This window comes from Mustela lutreola, chromosome 1, assembly GCF_030435805.1.
Source record: "Mustela lutreola isolate mMusLut2 chromosome 1, mMusLut2.pri, whole genome shotgun sequence".
NCBI lineage: Eukaryota > Metazoa > Chordata > Mammalia > Carnivora > Mustelidae > Mustela > Mustela lutreola.
This window is the reverse complement of record NC_081290.1, coordinates 27,350,674-27,373,179: the sequence shown is the minus strand read 5'-3', so window position 1 is coordinate 27,373,179 and position 22,506 is coordinate 27,350,674. Positions and strand designations below refer to the sequence as shown.

At 38.3% G+C, this 22,506-nt stretch overlaps 1 protein-coding gene across 7 annotated transcripts in view; it reads right to left on the bottom strand.

Annotated features, from left to right (window-relative positions):
• FRYL (FRY like transcription coactivator) overlaps positions 1–22,506 on the bottom strand; it is a 265,921-nt gene that overhangs the window by 141,641 nt on the left and 101,774 nt on the right. For all 7 annotated transcript variants that reach the window (XM_059161860.1, XM_059161868.1, XM_059161877.1 and 4 more), the window contains one exon: positions 236–435. In XM_059161860.1, coding sequence (XP_059017843.1) covers positions 236–355 — 120 coding nt within the window. In that variant the 5' untranslated portion in view covers positions 356–435. Of the gene's footprint in view, positions 1–235; positions 436–22,506 lie in introns of those variants that run through there.

Sequence of the window (22,506 nt, the reverse complement as noted above, 5' to 3'; positions counted from 1 at the left end):
TCTGCCTCTTCATCGCTCCACCCCCAGCTCCTATCCCCAGTGCTCATTTTACCATCTTCATAGTTTGGCCTTTTTAAGAATGTCACAGAGTTGGGACTCTACAGTATGCAGCCTTTTCAGATTCGCTTCTTTTAATTCTTTTTCAAGCACATTATTTCCTTTGGAAACTTTGTATTATAATGGTTCGTGCAAAAGTTAAGAAAATATTTCAGATTTATAGGTCAGCTCTACTCACCAAGGGTTCAGCCATTACAACTTCAATTTTCTTTTCAGCCTGAACAGCAAATTCTGCGAAGAGGCTCTTGATGACATATTCACCGGGCTTGACATCTGGGTCAATCGTAATGCTTGACATGATGATATTCTTTTTTCCCAAAGTGGAATGAAAGTTGGAGGAAGCACAGTACTTATTCACTTTGCTGACTGGTGCTGAAGCTAAAAATAGAAGAAACAAAAGAACTCTAATGATCAACACAAGGATGAGACCCACCGTGACCACCCTATTTAATATGCTTCCTGTCCCTAAACCCTGTCCAGGTCTCCCAATCTGCATGATCATACTCTATTTTTCTTTACTATACTTGCTACATTCTCACAAACTGCCCAACTGTAATTTAGTTATGTGTTGTTTTTTATGTACTCTTCTTCTTTTGACCCTACTAATGTGAAATTCCTAAAAACAGGGATTCTCTTTTGTCTTTTTTGTTCACTCAATAAATCCCAAGTGCCTAGAACAATGCTTAGCATATACTGGGTATATAATAAATACATACTAATTTATCAATTCTAAACGAAGTGATGTGTAATGAAGGGAATAAAACAGATGGGAATAAGGGAAACACGATTGGTTAGGGCACTGAAAGATACTATTTGGGAAAGCATGATTAGGAAAAGGCCTCACTGAAGAAGCCACATTTAAACTCATCTGGATAGCAAAAAAGAGGCAGCAAGGCAAAGCACCAGGAACAGAAAGCGCTAAACTGAGTGAGCATATTTGATAAACAGAAAGGAGACCAGTGTGGCTGGAGCTTAAGGGAAGAAGCTGGGGTGACGGGCAATTTCAGACGAGGTCAAAATCATGAGTCAGGGATTTAGAACTTTGTAGGGAAATCAGATTTTATTCTAAGTGAAATTAAAATTCAGTGGAAAGTATTAACTTGAAGAGGGATAGGATCTTGCTTCTCTTCAAAGATCTCTCCAGCTCCTCCAGAGAATGGACTAGACGGCAGCATGGATACTCAGGGATGCTACTACACAGGCTCAGGTAGGACAATACTAGCTCAGGGTAAGAGGATGGAATGCACAGGAGAGGAGGAAAGGACTTGACATTTGTTATGTGTTAGTGAATCTGGCATCAAGGTGAGGGAAAGGAACTGGCAATGACTTGTAGGATTTTTTTTTTTTTAAAGATTTTATTTATTTATTTGACAGAGATCACAAGTAGGCAGAGAGGCAGGCAGAGAGAGAGGGGAAGCAGGCTCCCTGCTGAGCAGAGATCCTGATGTGGGGCTCGATCCCCGGACCCTGGGATCATGACCTGAGCCGAAGGCAGAGGCTTTAACCCACTGAGCCACCCAGGCACCCTGACTTGTAGGATTTTTATTGCAATCTTTCAAAGGACAGTGGTGCCATGTCCTCATCTAGGGACGTCCCAGCGCCTGCCCCAGCTGGGGTACAAAAAGAGCACACGTCGACTGCTACAGTCTCTTTATTGTCACAGGTTTTGTCCTCTTGACTGCTGGGCCTCCTATCTTCACTTTATCCAGTCACCTCGGTCTTTCAGTCGGCTGTGTAACACAGACCCTTCCCTTCCCAAACTTAGCTCACGTCACTGTGGCCTAGATATTCACTGAAAACTTGCAAATTTGTACTTCTCTACCCCAACCTGATCTCCAGGTAATGCCCTTGCATAAGGTGTCCCCAAAGCGAACCCCTCCATGAAAACATGAAACATGCTGAATTTCCGTATGTGTGTACATAACTATGGGGCAAATTTATTCTAAATATATACTCTCCAAACCAATAATCTGTTCTGTCAAAAAGCAAACAAACCCAACCCTACTATGCCATAGTGTGCCAAAATAAAGGTGACGCATGATAACGCCAAAAGAAAATTCTAGAAAGTAATGCAAAATACAAATTTTTACTTCAGAAAAAATAACTGCAAATTAAGAAAAAAAAATTGTTGAAAGAATTTCCAAATACTTGGCCTCCCTTCATGTCCTAGTCATAATCTTTATTTATTTATTTTTCCACAAAACAAGAGTATTTTCCCTCCAAAACCAAAATTAAAAATTAGTCATGCATGATGCTTATATTTAAAAAATAATCTAAAGAATATTACAAATTGTGAATATTGCACCTAAAACTAAATATCTTTGCAACACTTCCAAATCAAAATATATGATGTATTGTATTCTAGTACTAAAATTATATAATAAGCACAATTCAAAACAAAAATTCACAGTCCTTTGAACACAGTACACACTATTTATTTTAAAACAATGACCTGTTTGTTTACTCTGTTCCATAATCCAACATTGTGTATTATAAAAGAGAGAATCTGTTCACAACTATTACTGTGAAAAATAGAGATCTTAAAAGAAATTATTTTGGATCATTAAGCAAACTCTATATTTTATACCCATATTATGTTGGATAACCATAGGAAATCATAAAATAGTAAACAACAATGACAACAAAAACTACTCAGACAGTTTCCAGAAGGTTAATTTATATTTTAGACATAAAAACGAGGATAAAACATTTTCAAGACTTTGACTTAAGGTCAGAGTTAACAAAATATATCTTTTCTTTTAATGAAGATTTGTAAACCTTGAAATAAGATTCATAAGATCATAGCAGTTACAAAGTGTCTTTGGCTTTAACTTTACAATAAATGTACCCAAAGAAGCCTTGTAATAGATCTGGTATTTAAATTCTAGACTTTAATGAGGTATAGCCTTTTTATTTTTATTTTTTTTAGATTTTATTTATTTATTTGACAGAGAGAGAGAGAGAGATCACAAGTAGGCAGAGAGGCAGGCGGGGAGGCGGAGCGGGGAGCAGGCTCCCTGCTGAGCAGAGAGCCTGATGCAGGGCTCGATTCCAGGACCCTGAGATCATGACCTCAGCCAAGGGCAGAGGCTTAACCCACTAACCCATTCAGGTGCCTCGAGGTATAACCTTTTTTAAATGACTTTTTTTTTAACAGTTTCTCCAAAAAAGAAAAAAACTAGCTAAAATGACCTCTCAAATAATTTGCCTTTACCGTCTTACACTTCCTAGAAAGTATAAATTAAGCATAAACAAATATTTCTAGGCATCAAAATAGCATATTTTAAGAAATTTGCTGGGTGCCTGGGTGGCTCAGTGGGTTAAAGCCTCTGCCTCTGGCTCAGGTCATGATCTCAGGGTCCTGGGATTAAGCTCGGATCTGGTTCTTCTGCTCAGCAGGGGACCTGCTTCCCTCTCGCTCTCTCTGCCTGCCTCTCTGCCTACTTGTGATCTCCCTCTGTCAAATAAATAAATAAAATATTTAAAAAAAAAAAAAAGAAATTTGCCAATAAAGCCAAAAGTTTCAGAACCTGCACTTATCTTCTAAAGATTTCTCTTCCAAATATCTGCACTACCTTCTAAAATAAAAATATCTCAAGCTTGAGAAAATCCAATTTTTATGAAAAACGAATGTTTTTAAATCAAATTTATTTATTTCAATTGTATTTCTTAGTATTTCATGAATGCTTGTTGACTCCATTAATACCAAAAAGTAATACAGAACATACATACTTAATGAGATTTCTGGCCGTAAAACAATCTAACGTTGATGTTAAGGACTGGCAAAGTAAATTATCTTTATAATCTAATAAACAGAATGCTCTGTAGATGGCTGAAATGACATCGTTAAAAAATACTGAATGGCACGGAAAAATATTCAATGTATGGAGTTAGGTGTGAAAAGGTCATACGAGAGTAAGTACATAAAACCAAAATAAGGGGCGCCTGGGTGGCTCAGTGGGTTAAAGCCTCTACCTTCAGCTCAGGTCACGATCTCAGGGTCCTGGGATCGAGCCCCACATCTGGCTCTCTGTTCAGTGGGGAGCCTGCTTCCACCCCATCCCCACCTGCCTCTCTGCCTACTTGTGATCTCTCTCTCTGTGTCAAATAAATAAATAAAAATCTTTAACAATAAAAAATTAAAAGGCAAGAAGACTATCTGCAACATAGAACAAACACAGAGCTAATCAATTTACCCCCATCCACAGAGCTTTAATGAAGTCGGTTAGAAAAAACCCTCGCCCCCAAACTGAAAACTCCCAGTTTTGTATTTCACTGTAATGTTCAGCTTTGGTAAAGCTGTGTGACTATTTCTTATATTCAGCTAATAGTTAAAGAACAAGGGTGGTCTCTCTACACAAGGTGAAAAGACTAGTTTCCACATAACTAGATTAACCTGACATCATCTGTTTGAGTTAAATGTTTTATAATGTAAAACAGTAAGACTTCCCTATATGTTATCATAAAATTTTGAAAACTTTATGTAAGCTTATGAGAAAACGAAGACATACCTGTTAGAGCATAATTCTTTTTTTTTTTTTTAACATTTTATTCATTTTTTGACAGAGAGATACAGAACATAAGTAAGCAGAGTAGCAGACAGAGGGGGAGAGAGAGAGAAGCAGGCTCTCCTCCGAGCAGGGAGCCCAATGCAGGGCTTAATCCCAGGACCCTGGAATCACGACCCAAGCCGAAGGCAGACACCCAACCGACTGAGTCACCCAGGCGCTCCTAGAGCATAATTCTTAAGAACGCAGTTCAGGTATTAAATTACAAATTTTAGGAGCCCAATGTCATATCAAGCATCCTTGGACTACAATTCACTAAACTCTAACTGCTGACAAAAATAATGCAAGACCTGAATAACTAAAACATGGGAATATAGGCTCGCATGTGTATTCTTTCTTTTAGATAAAGTGCAAATAAAAAATAAATATGGTATTTTTGGACAGCTTATTTATATAGCACTGTACCTAGCATATTTACTAAAATAATTATCTTTTTCATGCTCTTAAGACATCTAGACCCTTATAAATTTAAATTTAGTCAAAGAGAGCAGACAAATGAGAAGACGTAACTCCTAAAATGAGATGTGTTTGGTCTTACTACTTTTTTTTTCTTTAAGATTTTATCTATTTATTTGTCAGAGAGAACATAAGCAGGGGGAAGGGTGGACAGAGGGAGAAGCAGGCTCCCCACTAAGCAAGGAGCCCAATGTGCGACTTGATCCTAGAACCCTGGGATCACGACATGAACCAAAGGCAGACACTTAACCAACTGAGCCACCCAGGTGTCCATTTTATTACTTTATAGCAACGATTCTCAGCTTTTTTTTTTTTTTTTTTTTTTTTTGCTTCCACTATGTTCCTACACACAGCATTCTAAACAGTAACATCTCTCAAAATACAGAGCCATTCTCAACAATTGGGATATCTCAGATAGGAATGGGTGGGGGCAGGTAGATGTGGTTCAAAAAGATCCCAGCGGAGTCTGTGAAAAATGCCTACAGTTGGCCTACCTCTGAGAACAGGTCTTTAGGGGTAAAAATTCCTACTTTATCATCACAATTTTCTATATGTATGGGCATATCACACACATATGTTTATGTATAAAAATGCAGAAGAATAACAAAGTTCCATACAATTGCTTACTATCATAATTATTACTTTCACGGTGGGGCACCTGGGTGGCTCTGTCTGTTAAGGGAGTGAATCTTGCTTTTGGCTCAGATCATGATCTCATGGGTTATGAGATCAAGCCTCACCTTGATTCTCTCCCTCTGCCCCTCCCCCAACTTCCTCTCTCTCAAATAAAAAAATCTTTTTTTGAAAAATTATTATTATTACTACTTACACAAGCTAACAATAAAAATTTTGATGACCACCCAAGAAAAAAAAAATATGAGGTAAATGGCCTTGGAACAAGAACAAATGTAAAAAATGTTTCTGAATTAAAAAAGCAAAACCAAAATTCTTAGTTTGAAAAAGGAAGCCTATATCCCAGAAAGTTCTATTGTGGATATCAACAAGCTGATTCTAAAGTTTATATGGAGAAGCAAATGACCCAGAACAGCCCACACAACACTGAAAGATAAGAAAAAAACTGGAGGACCTACACTACCCAATTTCAAGGCTCACTTTAAAGTCCCAGGAAAGGGGCACCTGGGTGGTTCAGTGGGTTAAGCGTCTGCCTTTAGCTTGGGTCATGATCCCAGGGCCCTGGGATAGAGCCCTGCATCATGCTCCTTGCTCAGCGGAGAGCCTGCTTCTCCCTCTGCCTGCTGCTCCCCCTGCTTGTGCTCTTTCTCTATCTGACAAATAAATAAAATTATTAAAAAAAAAAAAAAACCCAAAGTTCCAGTAAAGAGACAGTGTAGTATTGGTGAAAAAACAAATAGATTGGTGGAAGAGAACAGAGAGCCCAGGCATAGATCCACACAGAGTCAACTGCTCTCTGACAAAGGCAAGGCAATCAATGGGAAAAGAAGACTTTTCCACAGATGATGCTGGAATAACTGGACATCCACAGGCAGAGGCGGAAGAGAAATCATCAACCCAGACACAGAGCAGACAACTTTCACCAAAATTTACTCTAAATGGATCACAGATTTAAATGTAAAATAAAAAGCTACAAAATTCCCAGAATATAAGGCAGACGAAAAGCTAGGTATTTTTGGGTTTGGCAGTGACTTTTTAGATATAACACCCAAATGGAAGCCTTTGAAAGAAAAATCGATAAGTTGAGCTTTAGTAAAATTAGTAACTTCAGTTCTACAAATGACACTGTAAAGAGAATGAAAAGAGGGGGCGCCTGGGTGACTCAGTCAGTTAAAGTGTCCGGCTTCACCTCGGGTCATGATCTCAGGGTCCTGGGATCAAGCCCCACATCAGGCTCCCTGCTCAGCAGGGAGTCTGTTTCTCCCTCTCCCTCTGCTCTTGTGCTCTCTCTCATTCTCCCTCTATCTGTCTCTCTCAAATAAATAAATAATATTTTTTAAAAAGAAAGAATGAAAAGACAAGGCACAAATTGGGAAAAAAAATCTTTGAAGAATATATAACTGATAAAGGACCGCTATCCAAAAATATATAAAGTCAACAAGTAAATAACCCAATTTTAAAAAAAGGGGGGGGCAAATATCTGAACAGATCCCTCAACAGTGAAGGCACAGAGATGACAATTAAGTATATGAAATGATGCTCCACATCAGGTCTTCAGGGAACTGCAAATTAAAAGGACAATGACATACGACCACACACCTACTGGAACAGCCAAAAATCCAGAACACTGAAAACATGAAATGTCGGTGGCAGGTATGGAGCAACAAGAACTGTCATTCATCACTTGTGCAAATATAAAATGGTGCGGGCACTCTGGAAGATGGTTTAGATGTTTCCTACAAAACTAGGCATCCTTTTACCATATGACCCCCGCAGCCACGCTCCTTCGTATTTACCCAAAGGACTTAAAAATATGTCCACATAAAAACCTTAATATGGATGATAATTATAGCAGCTTTATTCATAACTGCCAAAACCTGGAAGCACCCAAGATGTCCTTTGGTAGGTGAATGGAAAAATAAACGTTGGCACATCCAGATAATGGAATATTGTTCCATGCTAAAACAAAATGAATGATTAAGCCAAGAAAAGACTTAGAGGAAACCTACATGTGTATTATTGAGCGAGAGTAGCCAATCCGAAAAACTACATGATTCCCGCCGTATGCCATTAAGAGAAAAGCAAAAGTTCGACGGCAGTAAAAAGCAGCATGATTGCCAGCGGTTGGAGGGAGAGATGGATGAATAGGGGGTCACAGGTGATTCTGAGGACTCCGAAACTATTCTGTATGATACTGTAATGATGGGAACATATCATTATATTTGTCAAAACCCATAGAATAGACAACACAAAGAGTGAACCTTAATGTAAACTATAGACTTTGTAAACTATGATTATGATGTGTCAAGTAGGTTCATAAATGATAACAACTATATCACATTAATATAAAATGTTAATAATAGGAGAAATGGGGGCAGGATAAGGGGGTACATGGGAGCTGCTTGTACTTTCTGCTCAAATTTTCTGTAAATTTTAAACTGCGCTAAAAAACAAAGTCTGTTTTTTGTTTTTGTTTTTTTTTTTTTAACTCAAAAAGAAGGGGCACCTGGGTGGCTCAGTCAGTTAAAGATCTGCCTTCGGCTCGGGTCACGATCTCAGGGTCCTGGGAATGAGTCCCGCATGGGGCTCCCAGCTCAGCAGAGAGCCTGCTTCTCTTGGTCCTCCCCACTTGTGCGTGCGCGCGCGCGCTCTCTCTCTCTCTCAGATAAATAAATAAAATCTTAAAAAAACAAAAAACAAAAAACTCCAAAAGAAAAGCCCATTCTATCCCTGTCAGCCAGAACCAAAGACGCCTGGGAAGAGTCAAAATAAACAACAGCTCAAGCTAAAGCTTAAAACAATAATGTACTTGGATCAAGCTGAGAGAAAGGAAACAGATTATAAGTCAATTAAAAATAAAAATGTCAAAAACACAAATCAGGTTACATGGTAGACTAAAAGGAGAAACAAAGTTAGCAAAATCAGTATCAGGGAATAATAGCGAATTTCAACTTTTGGTGGTGAGGCCAATTAGGTTGTTGTAAGCTCTCAACAAACTATCCAGAGAAAAACTGCACATTTGGAAGCAACTGTATCAGAAGAGGAAATAAAGATAAATAATAGGTATGCTGTGGGTGTTGAGAGGTATAATATGAAAGCATCATTTAATGACTTCAGTGCACATACACAGTTTGCTGTAATCTCAAAATTTCTTCAGAAATGCAAGAAACTGGGGCACCTGGGTGGCTCAGTGGGTTAAAGCCTCTGCCTTCGATTCAGGTCATGATCTCAGGGTCCTGGGATGGAGCCTCGAATTGGGCTCTCTGCTCAGCTGGGAGCCTGCTTCCTCCTCTCTCTCTGCCTGCCTCTCTGCCTACTTGTGATCTCTGTCTGTCAAATAAATAAACAAAATCTTAAAAAAAAAAAAAAAAAAAGAAAGAAAGAAAGGAAGAAAGAAATGCAGGAAACTCACACCAGACATTTTATTTCTGACAGAAATGAAACATTATTAATAAAATATTAATATTTTTTATTTTAATTCCAGTATAGTTAACATACAGTGTTATCTTCGTTTCAGGTGTACAATTCAGTGACTGAACAGTGCTCCACGTTACTCAGTGCTCATCACCACAGGCGCCCTCCTTGATCTCCATCACATTTATCTTCCCCCGCCCAGCTCCCCTCTGGTAACGATCAGTTTGTTCTCTGTGGTTCTAACAAACTTATTCCTATTTCAAGTGATATGCTGGTAAATGTCTCTTTAAAAAAAGGTTCTGATTTATAGCATTTGCCCATTTCCATTGTGTAAATGTAGTCATCATGGCTGATTTCAAGCCACCACGGGTTTAACACCAAGCTGGTAAAATTCCTAGCAGGGACTAGATCCAGAATATACCTCTTCAAATGACTGTCCAATCAGGATGAGGAAGCTGACTTCTAATTAAAGTCGCTTGCCACATGGGCATGAAATAAAGAAGTCAGGTCCTCAATTTCTATGAGGACCTAAGATCAGTGGCTTTACCTTCTCGAAAATCACCAGATTTTGATGCAACCTTTTTTTTTTTTTAAATTCTTTAAAGGTCTAAATTGTTAACATTCTATTCGCTTAGAATAACTACTTCTCAAATCAAATATGTTGGTTCCATCTTCAAGTTCATTTACATAAAGTGGGCTATAAAGAAAAAGCTTTCCCACTTTGATAGATATTTGCCTATATTTTCTTTTAACTCCTTTTTATTTACTTAGTTTTACTCCTCCCATTTAAATCTGTCATCCAACTGGAGTTTATTTGGAGTGATAAATAAGTAAATAGAGCGAAATAAATAAATCCTAAACAAAACAAAACAACAACAACAAAAAGATTCTGGTTTTGCATGCTTTGCCCTGCCTGGTTATATACATAGAGGGGAAGCTGAGAGAAGAAATTTTTTTTAAAAGACTGATATTTATTTATTTATTTATTTATTTATGAGCGTGGGCAAGCAGGGAGTGGGGGAGGGGAGAATCTCAAGCAGACTCCCTGCTGAGCACAGAGTCCCACACAGGGCTCAATCCCTGACCCTGAGATTATGACCTGAACTGAGCCCAAAAGTCTGATGCTCAACCAACTGAGCCACCAGGTGCCCTGTGAAGAGATTCTTTTAAAGAGGAAAAGGACTGGAGGTGAATTAGGCCTAGAACGTAGGCTGCGAATACCTCTTAGGCCTATTTGCACTGGACTGTTCCTTTAAATCTCATACCTGGATACCTGACTTTTTGAGGAGTGATAGGCTGCGGTCCCTTTCTTGATCACAAATTTACCAAATTAATGACACAGTGAAACTACAGTCTCATAATAACAAATGTAGAAAGATCATGGTGAGATAATAAAACATAAGCATCATCAAATTTTTAAAATCTGCTTTTGTTATCAGGCCCTCCTTTCACTTACTGTACCTTTACCATGGGCTTTATTATCTGTTGGCACAAATACTGCTGTTCACTCACCGTTTTCAGTATTTTCTCAGCTACTGTTTTTCACTTATACTTCCAGGCTTATGCATATCTTCATAAAGTAATTAAGAAAAAACTGACATCTTAATTAAGACTTCTTGTCTGGAACCTAGCATATCGTCATTAATTTATCTACCTTTGTGTACCCAACCTGCCCTCCCCAAAGTATACTTTCTTTCATAAGAGATCTATAGAATTCTTGTTTTGGATTTGAATTTTTATTCACTCTTCAAGCTATTAATGTTTAAAATCAGAGTATGTAGTTCTTACTAATTCTAATCATAAATACTTTGAATTTCTATTGTGTGAATGCCATCATTTTTCTTACCATTCAGTCCAACATTTTTTTCTTCTGGTGGAATTTCAATGGATAGAAAAATTAAGACTTTTGCTTGTTCTTTGGACATCTGTTCCTAAAATGTTTATTTATCCTACTCTAAACTATTCCTACTGAAAACAGTTTCTAAACATAGAAGTCCCATGACATCCTTGGCACATTTCCAGTGTTTTTTACTTGAAGTCTACTACAGAAATATCGCTTATTATAAAGCTCAAGAAAAATGACCTATCTCTAAATAATCCATTATTCACTCAGCTAGAATCTCCCTGAGGTTATTATTTCCTTGTACTCTTTGAACCGTCAGAAACTCAGCTAAGGAACTATTCTAAAAATCTAGAAATAATGTGGTATTTTTAAAATGTGCATGAACCCAGGAGTCAGAAGACCAGGGCCCAAACTTGACTTGGCTACTTGGTATCATTATAATCTTGGTCATATTATTTAACCTTTCTAAGCTTTTGTTTTCCCTCAAGAAAATGAATGGGTTGAATTCTATCTCAACCATGGGTACGTATCAGTAGTCACAAGAAAGCTGTTTTCGTCTTTGTTCTCCTCTTCTCCTCCCATAAAAACATTTGTTGCCAGTGAAAAAAGCTATTGTGGTAGACTTTCCTCTTCTAGTGGGACAAGAATCTGGGGATCAGGACAGGACAGCCCTGAAGGGAATATGGGAACACCAGGACCCTGCAGGACCTCGTCCCGCAAATATACGTAGACTCGGGGCCTGAGGGAAGTCACCAACTACATATGGATGTATAGCCATCTTCTCTGCCTTCCAAGAAGCTGAGCGCAGTCTAATAAGGGGGCTAAATCCTCCATTCCCATGAGGTTGAGACAGTGGGAGAAGACAAGAACCAGAGGGGTTTCCTTCTAATAGCTTAACTGGGAGCCAAATAAGAGGGGCTCACAAGGGCTGAGACTGCCTTAGATTTCCTTCTATCATTCTTGGGATTACTCTTGAAAGCACTGTAACTGTATGGCCCATCCTTCAGAAGCAGGCAGAGAGACCCCTCTACAGAAAATCGAGGGGTCAGAGACAAAGAAAACAAAATTATTTACCAAACATGAGGAGCAAACATCATTCTAGGTTTCAACACACCAAATCTATTTCAATTAAAAACAGAAACTAACCAAAAATGCAGGCTCTTGCCTTATTACTTAACATCAGGAGGTTAAGGGACAAATAAATGCAACAGCACAAAAATATTAAATCATTGTTATAAATATTGAAAAAGAAACAAAGCTTTCTTTATTAAAGCAATAATTACCTAGAAAAGAAAGTGGATAAAAATCTTCTCTTCACAGGGCGCCTGAGTGGCTCAGTGGGTTAAAAATCTTCTCTTCACAAATATAAAAATAGTCAAATAAATTTAAAAAGGAAAACATAAGGGGACGCCTGGGTGGCTCAGTTGGTTGGACGACTGCCTTCAGCTCAGGTCATGATCCTGGAGTCCCGGGATCGAGTCCCGCATCGGACTCCCAGCTCCATGGGGAGTCTGCTTCTCTCTCTGACCTTCTCCTCGTTCATGCTCTCTCTCACTGTCTCTCTCTTAAGTAAATAAATAAAATCTTAAAAAAAAAAAAAAAAGGGAAAACATAGGACTTTTATAGGGGAAACTATAAGAACCTCTTTTTTTGTTTGTTTAAGTAATCTCTACACCCAACATGGGGCTTGAACTCATGACCTCAAGATCAAGAGTCTCATGCTCTCTTGACTAAGCCAGCCAGGCGCCCTATGAGAACCTCTTACAGGACACAGAAGAATATCTGAACAAATGAAAAGACTTATTTGTGGGGTAAGAATACTTTTTATTGTAAGGGTCAAGTCTCACAAAATTAATGTACCAATCATGACAATTCCAATTAAAGATTTCAATACTATTTTTTTAAGTTGTACTGGATAAAAACCATCTTAGGGTATACATAATGAGGATTAAATACCCCCAGAAAAACTTTAAAAAATTATTTAAAAAAATATATAGAGGGGTGCCTGGATGACTTAGTTGGTTAAACGTCTGCCTTTGACTCAGGTCATGATCCCAAGGTCCTGGGACAGAGGCCCACATGGGACTCTGCTCAGTGGGGAGCCTGTTTCTCCCTCTGCTTACTGCTCTGCCTACTTGTGCTCTCTCACTGTCTGTCAAAAAAATAAATAAAATTTAAATATATGTGTATGTGTGTGTATATATATACATATATATATAAATATTTTCTAAATCAGAAGACAACATAACTGTAATCAGAACACATTATAACTATATTTGAAACATTACATCAAAATATAAAGCTATTTCGGAACATAATATAACAGTAATCAATTCAGTAAACCTAAGTACAGATAAATCAGATTAATGTAAAACATCAAACAACCTCCTAAAAATCCCAGAATAAGAATTCAACAGGGGCAAAATCGGAAGGAAGAAGATGATTTAGTAATAATGTTGGAATATCACCTGACTATTCATCTGAAAAAGTACACTATATTCAAAAAGTGAAGTCTAGATTGACAGGATGTTGAAAATTAGTTTTTTTAAGTTTTTAAAATGTTTTAAAGAAAAAACTTAGGACTCAACATAAAGAATTCAGGGAAGAGGAGACTGTTGGCCCAGACAGAAAACCCAAAATTATTTTAAAAAGATTAATGCATTCAACCAAATAAAAATTTTAAATATTCATACAGCAAACAATACTATAAACAAGACAGGGCAAATTTGGAAAAAAAATATAATGTAGGTAACATAACAGCTAATATAAAGTATTCAGAGAGCTCTTAGAAATTAACAGGAAAAAGACAATACAATAGACAAAATTGGCAAAAAAAAATGTAATTAGGCAATTCACATAAGAACAAATTTGAAAAGACAATATATGAAAAAGATATTCAAACTTTGTATACCCAGAAAATGCAAATCAAAAGTAGCAATAAGCTTTCATTGTCTACACATCAGACTGGCAAATACTAAAGTGAAAATCAGCTCTATTGTTGGCAAGGTACAGAGAAATGGAACACTTTACCTACTGCTGACGGAAATGTAAGATCCACCCAAGTACAGTCCAGTAGGTTGAGCAAAAAGATGAGTAATTCTGGCCCCTAAAGGAAGCTTCACAGATATTAATTTCTTTGATCTGCAGGCTTTCCATGCAACTTTCTGATTAGAATTTAGCTTCCTATGACCTACCCCACAAGAAGAGGAAGGAGTGCCGGCCAGCCCTAGCATTAACACCCACTTGGCACATTTCTCATTGTAAATTAGTAAATTGGCAAACCTAAAAACTTGTCTCTGTCAGACTGTTTATTACAATTCCACCTCCTGAAACAGATTTCATATCCACTCTCAGCATTAAGGCAAAGTCAAGTTTTCTGACCCGATCCTGGTCTTTGCTGGCCTTCTCTGGTAATTCCTTAAATCACAATCAAAATCTTTGGAGGGAGGCCCAGGCATCTGTTAAGACTTTGACAGGCCCCATCCCGATTCTAAGGCGCAGCCAAGGTTGAGAATCATTGCCTTACACTATCCATCTTTGGGGGAACAGTTGGTTCTCTACAGTGATTTCACTTAAAACTAATTCTGATCAATAGAAAGTTTCAAAAACACCAGAAATAAGGAAACCTGGGTACAGAATAACCACAAATAACATCCATCAAGCAATTCGGAGAGCTGTTAAATAAAAGCATGTCACTGGGGAAACGCTCTTGAAGCAGAGTGAAGGATCAATAAAACAATTCAAAAACCTAATTTTTAAAAAAAGTCATACGTCGTTCTCCCAGTTCAAACTAGAAACCTCGACGAACTGCTTTTTCTCTCGTGGTTTCAGCCCCTTCCCCTTGCTCTCCCAACCACGCCCCGAACCACGTATCCTGGTGCCCTATGAACCCCCTGCCTCCTTATCGGTGATTTCAAAGGGTGAGGTTTCAGGGACGAGAACTCGAGAACCATCGCATCAATCCCTCCCCATGCCTTGTATCTTCTAGCCAGTCTAGTCACCAAACCCCAGCGGACTGAGGAATGCTTTCTTTTTCCTGCATCCTTAAGCTCTGAGTGCAGTAAGAATATTCCGCGTGGACTCCTGAAAAAACTTCCTTCACAGTTATCTGTGCTTCTTAGCGGATGAGCTAACAATGTCAGAAAGCAGCCAAAGTGATGCTGATTTCAACCAAGTGAGGCCGGGCCCATCAAACCGTGGAATGCACGCCTCTGTATTCTGCATAAAAATGCACCACTAGCCTTACCTTCAAGGGTGTTACTAAGGCCATTTTTTTTTTTTAAGATTTTATTTATTTATTTGACAGACAGAGATCACAAGTAGGCAGAGAGGCAGGAAGAGGCAGAGAGGCAGAGCAGAGAGCCCGATGCGGGGCTCGATCCCAGGACCCTGGGATCATGACCTGAGCCGAAGGCAGAGGCTTTAACCCACTGAGCCACCCAGGCGCCCCAAGGCCATTTTATTGGAATCATCATTTTCTTTTCTTCCACGGTCTCCCTACAATAAGAATGACTCATTCATATATTACTCCAACATTTTATGTGAAGCTCTTAGTTTTTCAATTTTTTTTTAAGAGTTCACTTCTTTTTTAAGAGCAGTTTTAGGTTCACAGCAAACCAAGAAGGAATGGAGATTTCCCATAGGCCTCTGTTCCCACGCATGCACAGCCTCCCCCATTACCAACATCTCCTAACGGGATGGTTCACTTGTTAGAGCTGATGAACCTACACGGACACGTCATTATCACCCAAAGGCCATTGATTACCACAGAGTTCATTCTTGGTGTTTTACATTCTATGGGTTTGAACAAAGGCATCCATCAACATAGTATACTACAGAGTAGTTTCACTGCCCTAAAAATCCTCTGAGCTCTACCTATTTATCTAACCTTCCCCTTAACCTCTGGCAACTACTTTTCTTACTGTCTCCATAGTTTTATCTTTTCTAGAATATCCTATAGTTGGAAGCCTACAGTATGTAGGCTTTTCAGACTGCCTTCTTTCACTTAGTAATAATGCATTTAAGTTTCCTACAAATTTCTTCATGGCTTGACAGCTCATTTCAAGTTAGCACTTAATATCCCATTGTCTGAATGGGCCACAGTTTATCTACCCACTCACCTACTGACGGACAGCTCTGTTGCTTCCGAGTTTTGGCAAATATGACGAAAGCCGCTCTAAACTAAGTGAAGATTATTTTAAACAAAAAATATTCATTTAATGCATCTAATGTAAATCTGCATTTATCAATATGCAATTTATAAGTTGTTACACTATTAATATATTAATAGATATTAGTTTATCCTTCATTTTTATGGCTATTTTCACTTTCTGTTCCACAGGTGTCAATAAATACATGCATTATTTCTAAACCATCCATATGATTTTCTACTATGAACTGCCATCACATTTCCAATTCATTATCTTCTAATAGAAATGGGTCTGACAGTTTGGAATTTGGCTTCCACAGTCTTCCCCCAAACAGATTTCTCTTGAATTCTCTTTTTCAAAAAACCCTTAAAACTTTACTCATTTTAGCAAGTTTTTTAAAATTGGGGAACACCATGCTTCCATCAACTAGAAGACGCAAAATAAAATTATAAGAAATTCCACTTAGGCTGTATCCTGTGACATCATGCATTAAAGATCAGGAGGAGGAATAATTAAGAGAACAAAGCCTATTCCATCCTGCAAACGGCTAGCAAACTCTGTCTCATCAATGTGATGAAACTATAAACATGGTTCCTTCTAGAAAAGAAACCTAAAAGAATATGGCCAGTCTTGGAACATTGGAACAAGCCAGAACTCAATGATTTGGCGCTTAACCACTAATGTAGGCCAGGTACCTGTCAATTGTCACACTTCAAATATTTAGCAATTGGTATAGAGGGACAGTTGGAACTGATTCTGACTACAAATACCAGTACAGCAGGGATGCTGGAGGTAGTGAGAAATCTAGTAATGGAGGCCGAACATGGTATCGAGTCTGATAACAGGTAAAAAGCACCATGGAGACCCATGAAAGAACAACAGTTACATGTTAGCCAACAGATATGTTCCACAAAGTCTAAGAACAGGAAGTACACGGACCTGTGATAAGGGAGATATATCTCATCATTAAAAAGGTACATCAGCAGAACTTGATTCTCTTCAGGTCCTAATAGTTGTTTTTGGATGAGAACTTCATTCTCTTGGGGAGCAAAGCAGAACCCCATATTTAAAGGAAAGAGTTTGTTTGACAATGCAAGGCTCTGGAAGGAAGAAGTACCAAGAAGTAGAGGTGGGGGCTTTGACCTCCATTCTTTGACACAAGAAGGAGTAGCAGCCCAGACACTAGAAATGAAGAACAAAGTCAGGCCAAAGCTTGTAGTGAGGCTGGACCAATGCTGAGTTGTCCGGACAAGAAAGCTAGGGCTCTCCAAAACTCACCATCATAGCATAGGATAGGACCAAGGGCCTGATAATAAGACAGAGGCTTTATGTTCTTTTTTAAAAGATTTACCTGAGAGAGCAAGTATGCAGTATGGAGGAGGGGCAGAGGGAGATGGAGAGAGAGACTCAAGCAGACTCCATGCTGAGAGTGGAGCCTAAGCGGGGCTTGATCTCATGACCCTGGGATCATGACCTGAGCTAAAATCATGAGTTGGATGCTTAACCGACTCACCCAAGCACCCCAAGAAGTTTAGAAAAAAGAGGGGAAGGTTATGACACCCAGGTTTATGAAACAGCAGATCTGAAACTTGCCACAGATGTTACACTGTCCTTTTTATTCTTTTTTTTTTTAAGATTTTATTTATTTATTTGAGTGGGGGAGAGAGTGAGAGCGCGCAAGAGCAGGGGGAGAGAGAAGCAGGCTCCCACTGAGCAAGGAGCCCAATGTGGGACTCAATCCCAGGACCCTGGGATCATGACCTGAGCCAAACAAAGGTAGACACTTAACCAGCTGGGCCATCCAGGTGCCCCTACACTGTCCTTTTTGAATAATCTTAGACACCTATAAATATTATGACCATTCATCTTAGATTTTTCCATCTTGAATTTTCTCATGAGTAAATTATATGCCTTATTCTAATACTTACCAATACAATATTTTCAAAGAAACCATGAAACTAAATATTTAATGAGTTATAGAATCAGTTACACTTCTCACAAATTAAGTATCAAGATGCCTGGGTGGCTCAGTCAGTTAAGTCCCTGGCTTCGGCTCAGGTCATGATCCCAGGTCCTGGGATCGAGTCCCACATCGGACTCCTTGCTCGGCGGGGAGTCTGCTTCTCCCACTGCCTGCTGCTTCCCCTGCTGTGCACTCCATCACGCACTCTCACTCTCTCTGACAAATAAATAAAATCTTAAAAAAAAAAAAAAAAAGAAGAAGAAGAAGAAGAAAATAAAGTATCTGTGCCAAATTAGGTAAAACTAGCTTTAAGGAGTTAGAATCTGTGTATTTCCTAAATGGATAAAGCAGACCCACGATTCCTAAATTCAATGATGTCTGCAGCTAGGAACTCTAAATTCAGGGACCATCACAGAATTCACACTATTCACTTAGCACAATGAGTTGGCTACTTTGTCTAGGCTTCATTTCCCAAAGCAGACAGATTTCTCTGAGGGATGAAAGAGAATTCTGGCAATAAGCAATAAGTGATTCTCTTACACTGTGATCAATTTTAACTCTCAATGGCTCCATCTCTGAAATTAATGTCACTGAGAACATAAATTACCCTTCTGAATTCATGTGTAGAAACTTAGTTGAAAATCTCCGTCACCTCCCATATCTATTGTTCCCAGCTCTTAAATATTTCTCATAGCCATGATTAAATGAGTTCTTATTTTGTGAAGCACTCAGAAAAGTACCTAATCATGTAGTAGGCATTATACACATGTTTGCTTGAAAAAAAATAAAGAAAGAAATGACATTTCTTCATTTGTTCAACCTTCCTTTCACATCTGATCTGCAGCAGTCACATCCTAACCCTTTCCCATACACAGTACCTCCCTCTCTCTCCCTACCCCCACTGCCATTCCATGAAAACATGAGCCTGATGAGATCATCGCAACCACTGTCATGGAGTCCATCAATGGTTCTCCAAATCCATAGTTAAGTCTTCAAGACACGCTCTGGCCCAGGTCTACCTTTCCAGCTCATTCCCATGCTTCTCTGCTCCAGCCAGATAGGTCATGTGTCCTCTACTGCCCACCACGTCATATCCTTTCTGCCCACCCACCCTTCCCCCAAACTGTTAAATTCTGAAGTATCACTAGAGATCGGGGATGACTTTCCATTGAAACATGAAGAATTAAAGGATGTGTGTAATGTACAATGGTAACTATACTCTATTGAAAATATTAAATTAACAATATTGTGTTGTATTTTTTAAAGTTACTAGAAGAGTAGGTCTTAAAAGTTTTCATCACAAGGAAAAAAATTCTACCATGTGAAGTAATGGAGGTTAATCTCATTGTGGTAACTATTTTGCAATGTACATATATATTAAATCATTATGTTATATGCCTTAAACTTAGACAATGTTATTTGTCAATTACATCTCAATAAAACTTGGGTGGGGGAAGTTTGGGTATTTGGGGGGTGTTCTTACTGCTCTTAAACTTATATGAACACCAATTTACTCTTCTATTTTAAAATAAAGCAATTTATCTACCAACAAATGTTTCAACAAAATGTGGTACATCCATACAATGGGATATCATTCAGTCAGAAAAAGTAATGAAATAAATTGATGCATGCTACAAATAGATGAGCCTTGGAAATATGGAAAGTGAAAGAAGACAGTCACAAAATGACACCTATTAGGATTTCACTTACATAAAATGTCCAAAAGAGCCAAATCCATAGAGACAGACAGTAAATTAATGAGTATGAAATTTCTTTTAAGGATCACAAATGTACTACAACTAGAGAGTGGTGATGGTTGTACAACTTAGTTAACACATTAAAAACTACTGGAGGACAGACTTTTAAAGGATGACATTATAGTATGTGAATTATAGATATCTTACATATCATAAACCCAGTATTTTTTAAATGGCAATAATAGTTTGCTCCATCAAATTTTCAAGATGCTTACATGAGATAGAATAAATATGTGCACATAATTTGACTGTATATGCACATACATGCACACACACAATATATGTACTTACAATACCAGACTCACAATTATTTCAATACATGGTAAGTAGTAATATTTCAATCAAAAGACATACAAATTTTAACTAGTTTAGATAAATGCATAATTGTGCCTCTGGGGCTGACATTTACTATTTTTGCAATCCAGGAAAAACATCTCTGAGCGTTAAAAACTCTGTAAACTTTGCTCATTGTGCAAAAACCCAAGTAATTTATGCAGATTGTTTAACATACCATACCTTATTCATATTAATTTATAAAAATTGTGGTTAAAAATAAGTCCGTATCTCCTCTATGTCTGTGATAACTGAACTTTTGGAAATACTAGCTGTTGTAAAATTATGAATGCAAAATAAATCTTACAAATATGTTTACAAGAGGTATTATATTGATAATGTGTGTGTGAGCATAATTAACACTGCAGATGTGTAACTGAATAGATCTCAGGACTGAATCTTGCATTGTCTTATCAATTTTAGGGAACTAAGCCAATCTTTTAATGATAACATCCTCACTACACAGCTGGTTTAACAGAATGTTCCTGATTCAGTTTTTAAAAGAAGTAATGCCTAAAACTGTTGGCACAAAGGCAAAATCCTGAATTTAGGCCATATGAATGTCACTTCATTGTTGTTACTGAAAGAAATAAGCTCGACTATAATCAAACTTCAGCAGCACTGAATCAACATTCTGCCAGCTAAGCAGGCCTTGGAACCAGAGGGCCTCTCGCGATTAATATAAAATGTAGCATTTAACAATAATACAAATCCTGGGAAATGCATCTTATAAAAGTGAAACACCATCATTTAATGATCAAGAACTATAACATGCACTGCTATTAAGTTATGTTCAATGACAAAAATTTAATTTTTCTTTTTTAAGGAGAGTAAGGACAACATTTGAAATATACAGTTTACTTAATGGAAAAATTACTTGCCACTTCTTTTTTTTTTTTTTTTAAAACACAAAAGCTATTATAAATTGGGTTTTTCTCTATTCTTCCTGGGAAATTCACTAAACGGAATTGAGTAAAATGCTGAATTTTTTTTTTTTTTAATTCACTAAGGTATCATTTTATAAATTCCTGCTTCAGGAACTATTCCCCTTAGAGACCTCACTAGTATAATAATAAACACATAGTAGAAGAAGGACCTTATATTTATCCTCCTTTTTCCTGTTATTAATCCAACCCAACAAAAATGACTGCATCCCCAAGCTTGCTCTTAGTTGCCTACACAGTTATGAAAACTTAACTAAGCATTAAGTATACAAAGAAGTATTAACTTTGCAAAGAACAAAAAAGACAATCTGCCCTCTGGGAGCTTACATTGAAGTGGTAGAGAAAGCCATGAATGAAGTGATTAAGAAGCATGATTCCATGATGTTCAGGTGAAGAAAAGGACGGGTCTTCAAAGATGGAGAATTCACTTTGAAGCAGGCCTAAGGGCGGAGGGGACAAGGGGGCGCACTCCAGGCAAAGGAAGCATCAGATACAAGGCACAAATACAGCAGGAACTGGGCAAGCCCAGCAACAGGAGACAGAGAATGAGCAGGGGCTCATCCCCCGGGGGATAAAAAAGACTGTGAAGGAGGGGAGAGACTTTAAGTTATAGTGGGCTTTTAGAAGGAGCCCTTGGCAGCACCGTGGAACGGACTATGAGGACAAAAAGGAAGCTATGACAGTATTCCAGATGATAAGGAAGAGAGGCCTGGACTAAGTTAAGTGGCTCTGGCAAGAGAAGGCAGGAGAGTCTAAGGAAATTGTGCAAGACACATACTGATAAGTGGATGAAAGGCACGGAGGGTAGGTGGTGTACGGGTGGGTGTGAGGACTGTGGACCCAAACCTGCTTTCTGGCTCGGGGAAACTGTGGGTGGCAGTGCTGTCTACCACGAGGGGCTGTCCCCTGTGGTCCAATAGGATTCCTTCGGTCTCGTACCCCCCATTCTTTTCATGTGTAACAGTCACGTGGTAAGACATGATACGTATGTAAGTGCGCTCACTGAACTTCCTTACTGTTAACGTCCTGTGCATGTTAGCACTCCGACTAAGCTAGAAGCTCCTTTTGAGCAAAGATCACGTCCATCTGTTACAGTATAGTATATGCTCAGTCAATATTGGCCGATGCAAGTGCTGGATTCTTAATACAGTCCTTGGCAGAGACAGGTAACTGCTGTCCTTTTCTAGGGTCTTAAACATATTTTAATCTTCTCTCTCTTGTTTTTAAATACAATAGGGCTAAGGGGAGATTTTTAAAAGACCATCTGCAGATAGATGGTAAAAGAAAAACATTCTCCCACTTTCCAGGGCTAGAACAGACCTAGTGGGGGCCTCAGTGAACAGTAAGACTTTGTGTTGTCTTCTCAATATTAACCTATCGCTTTACAA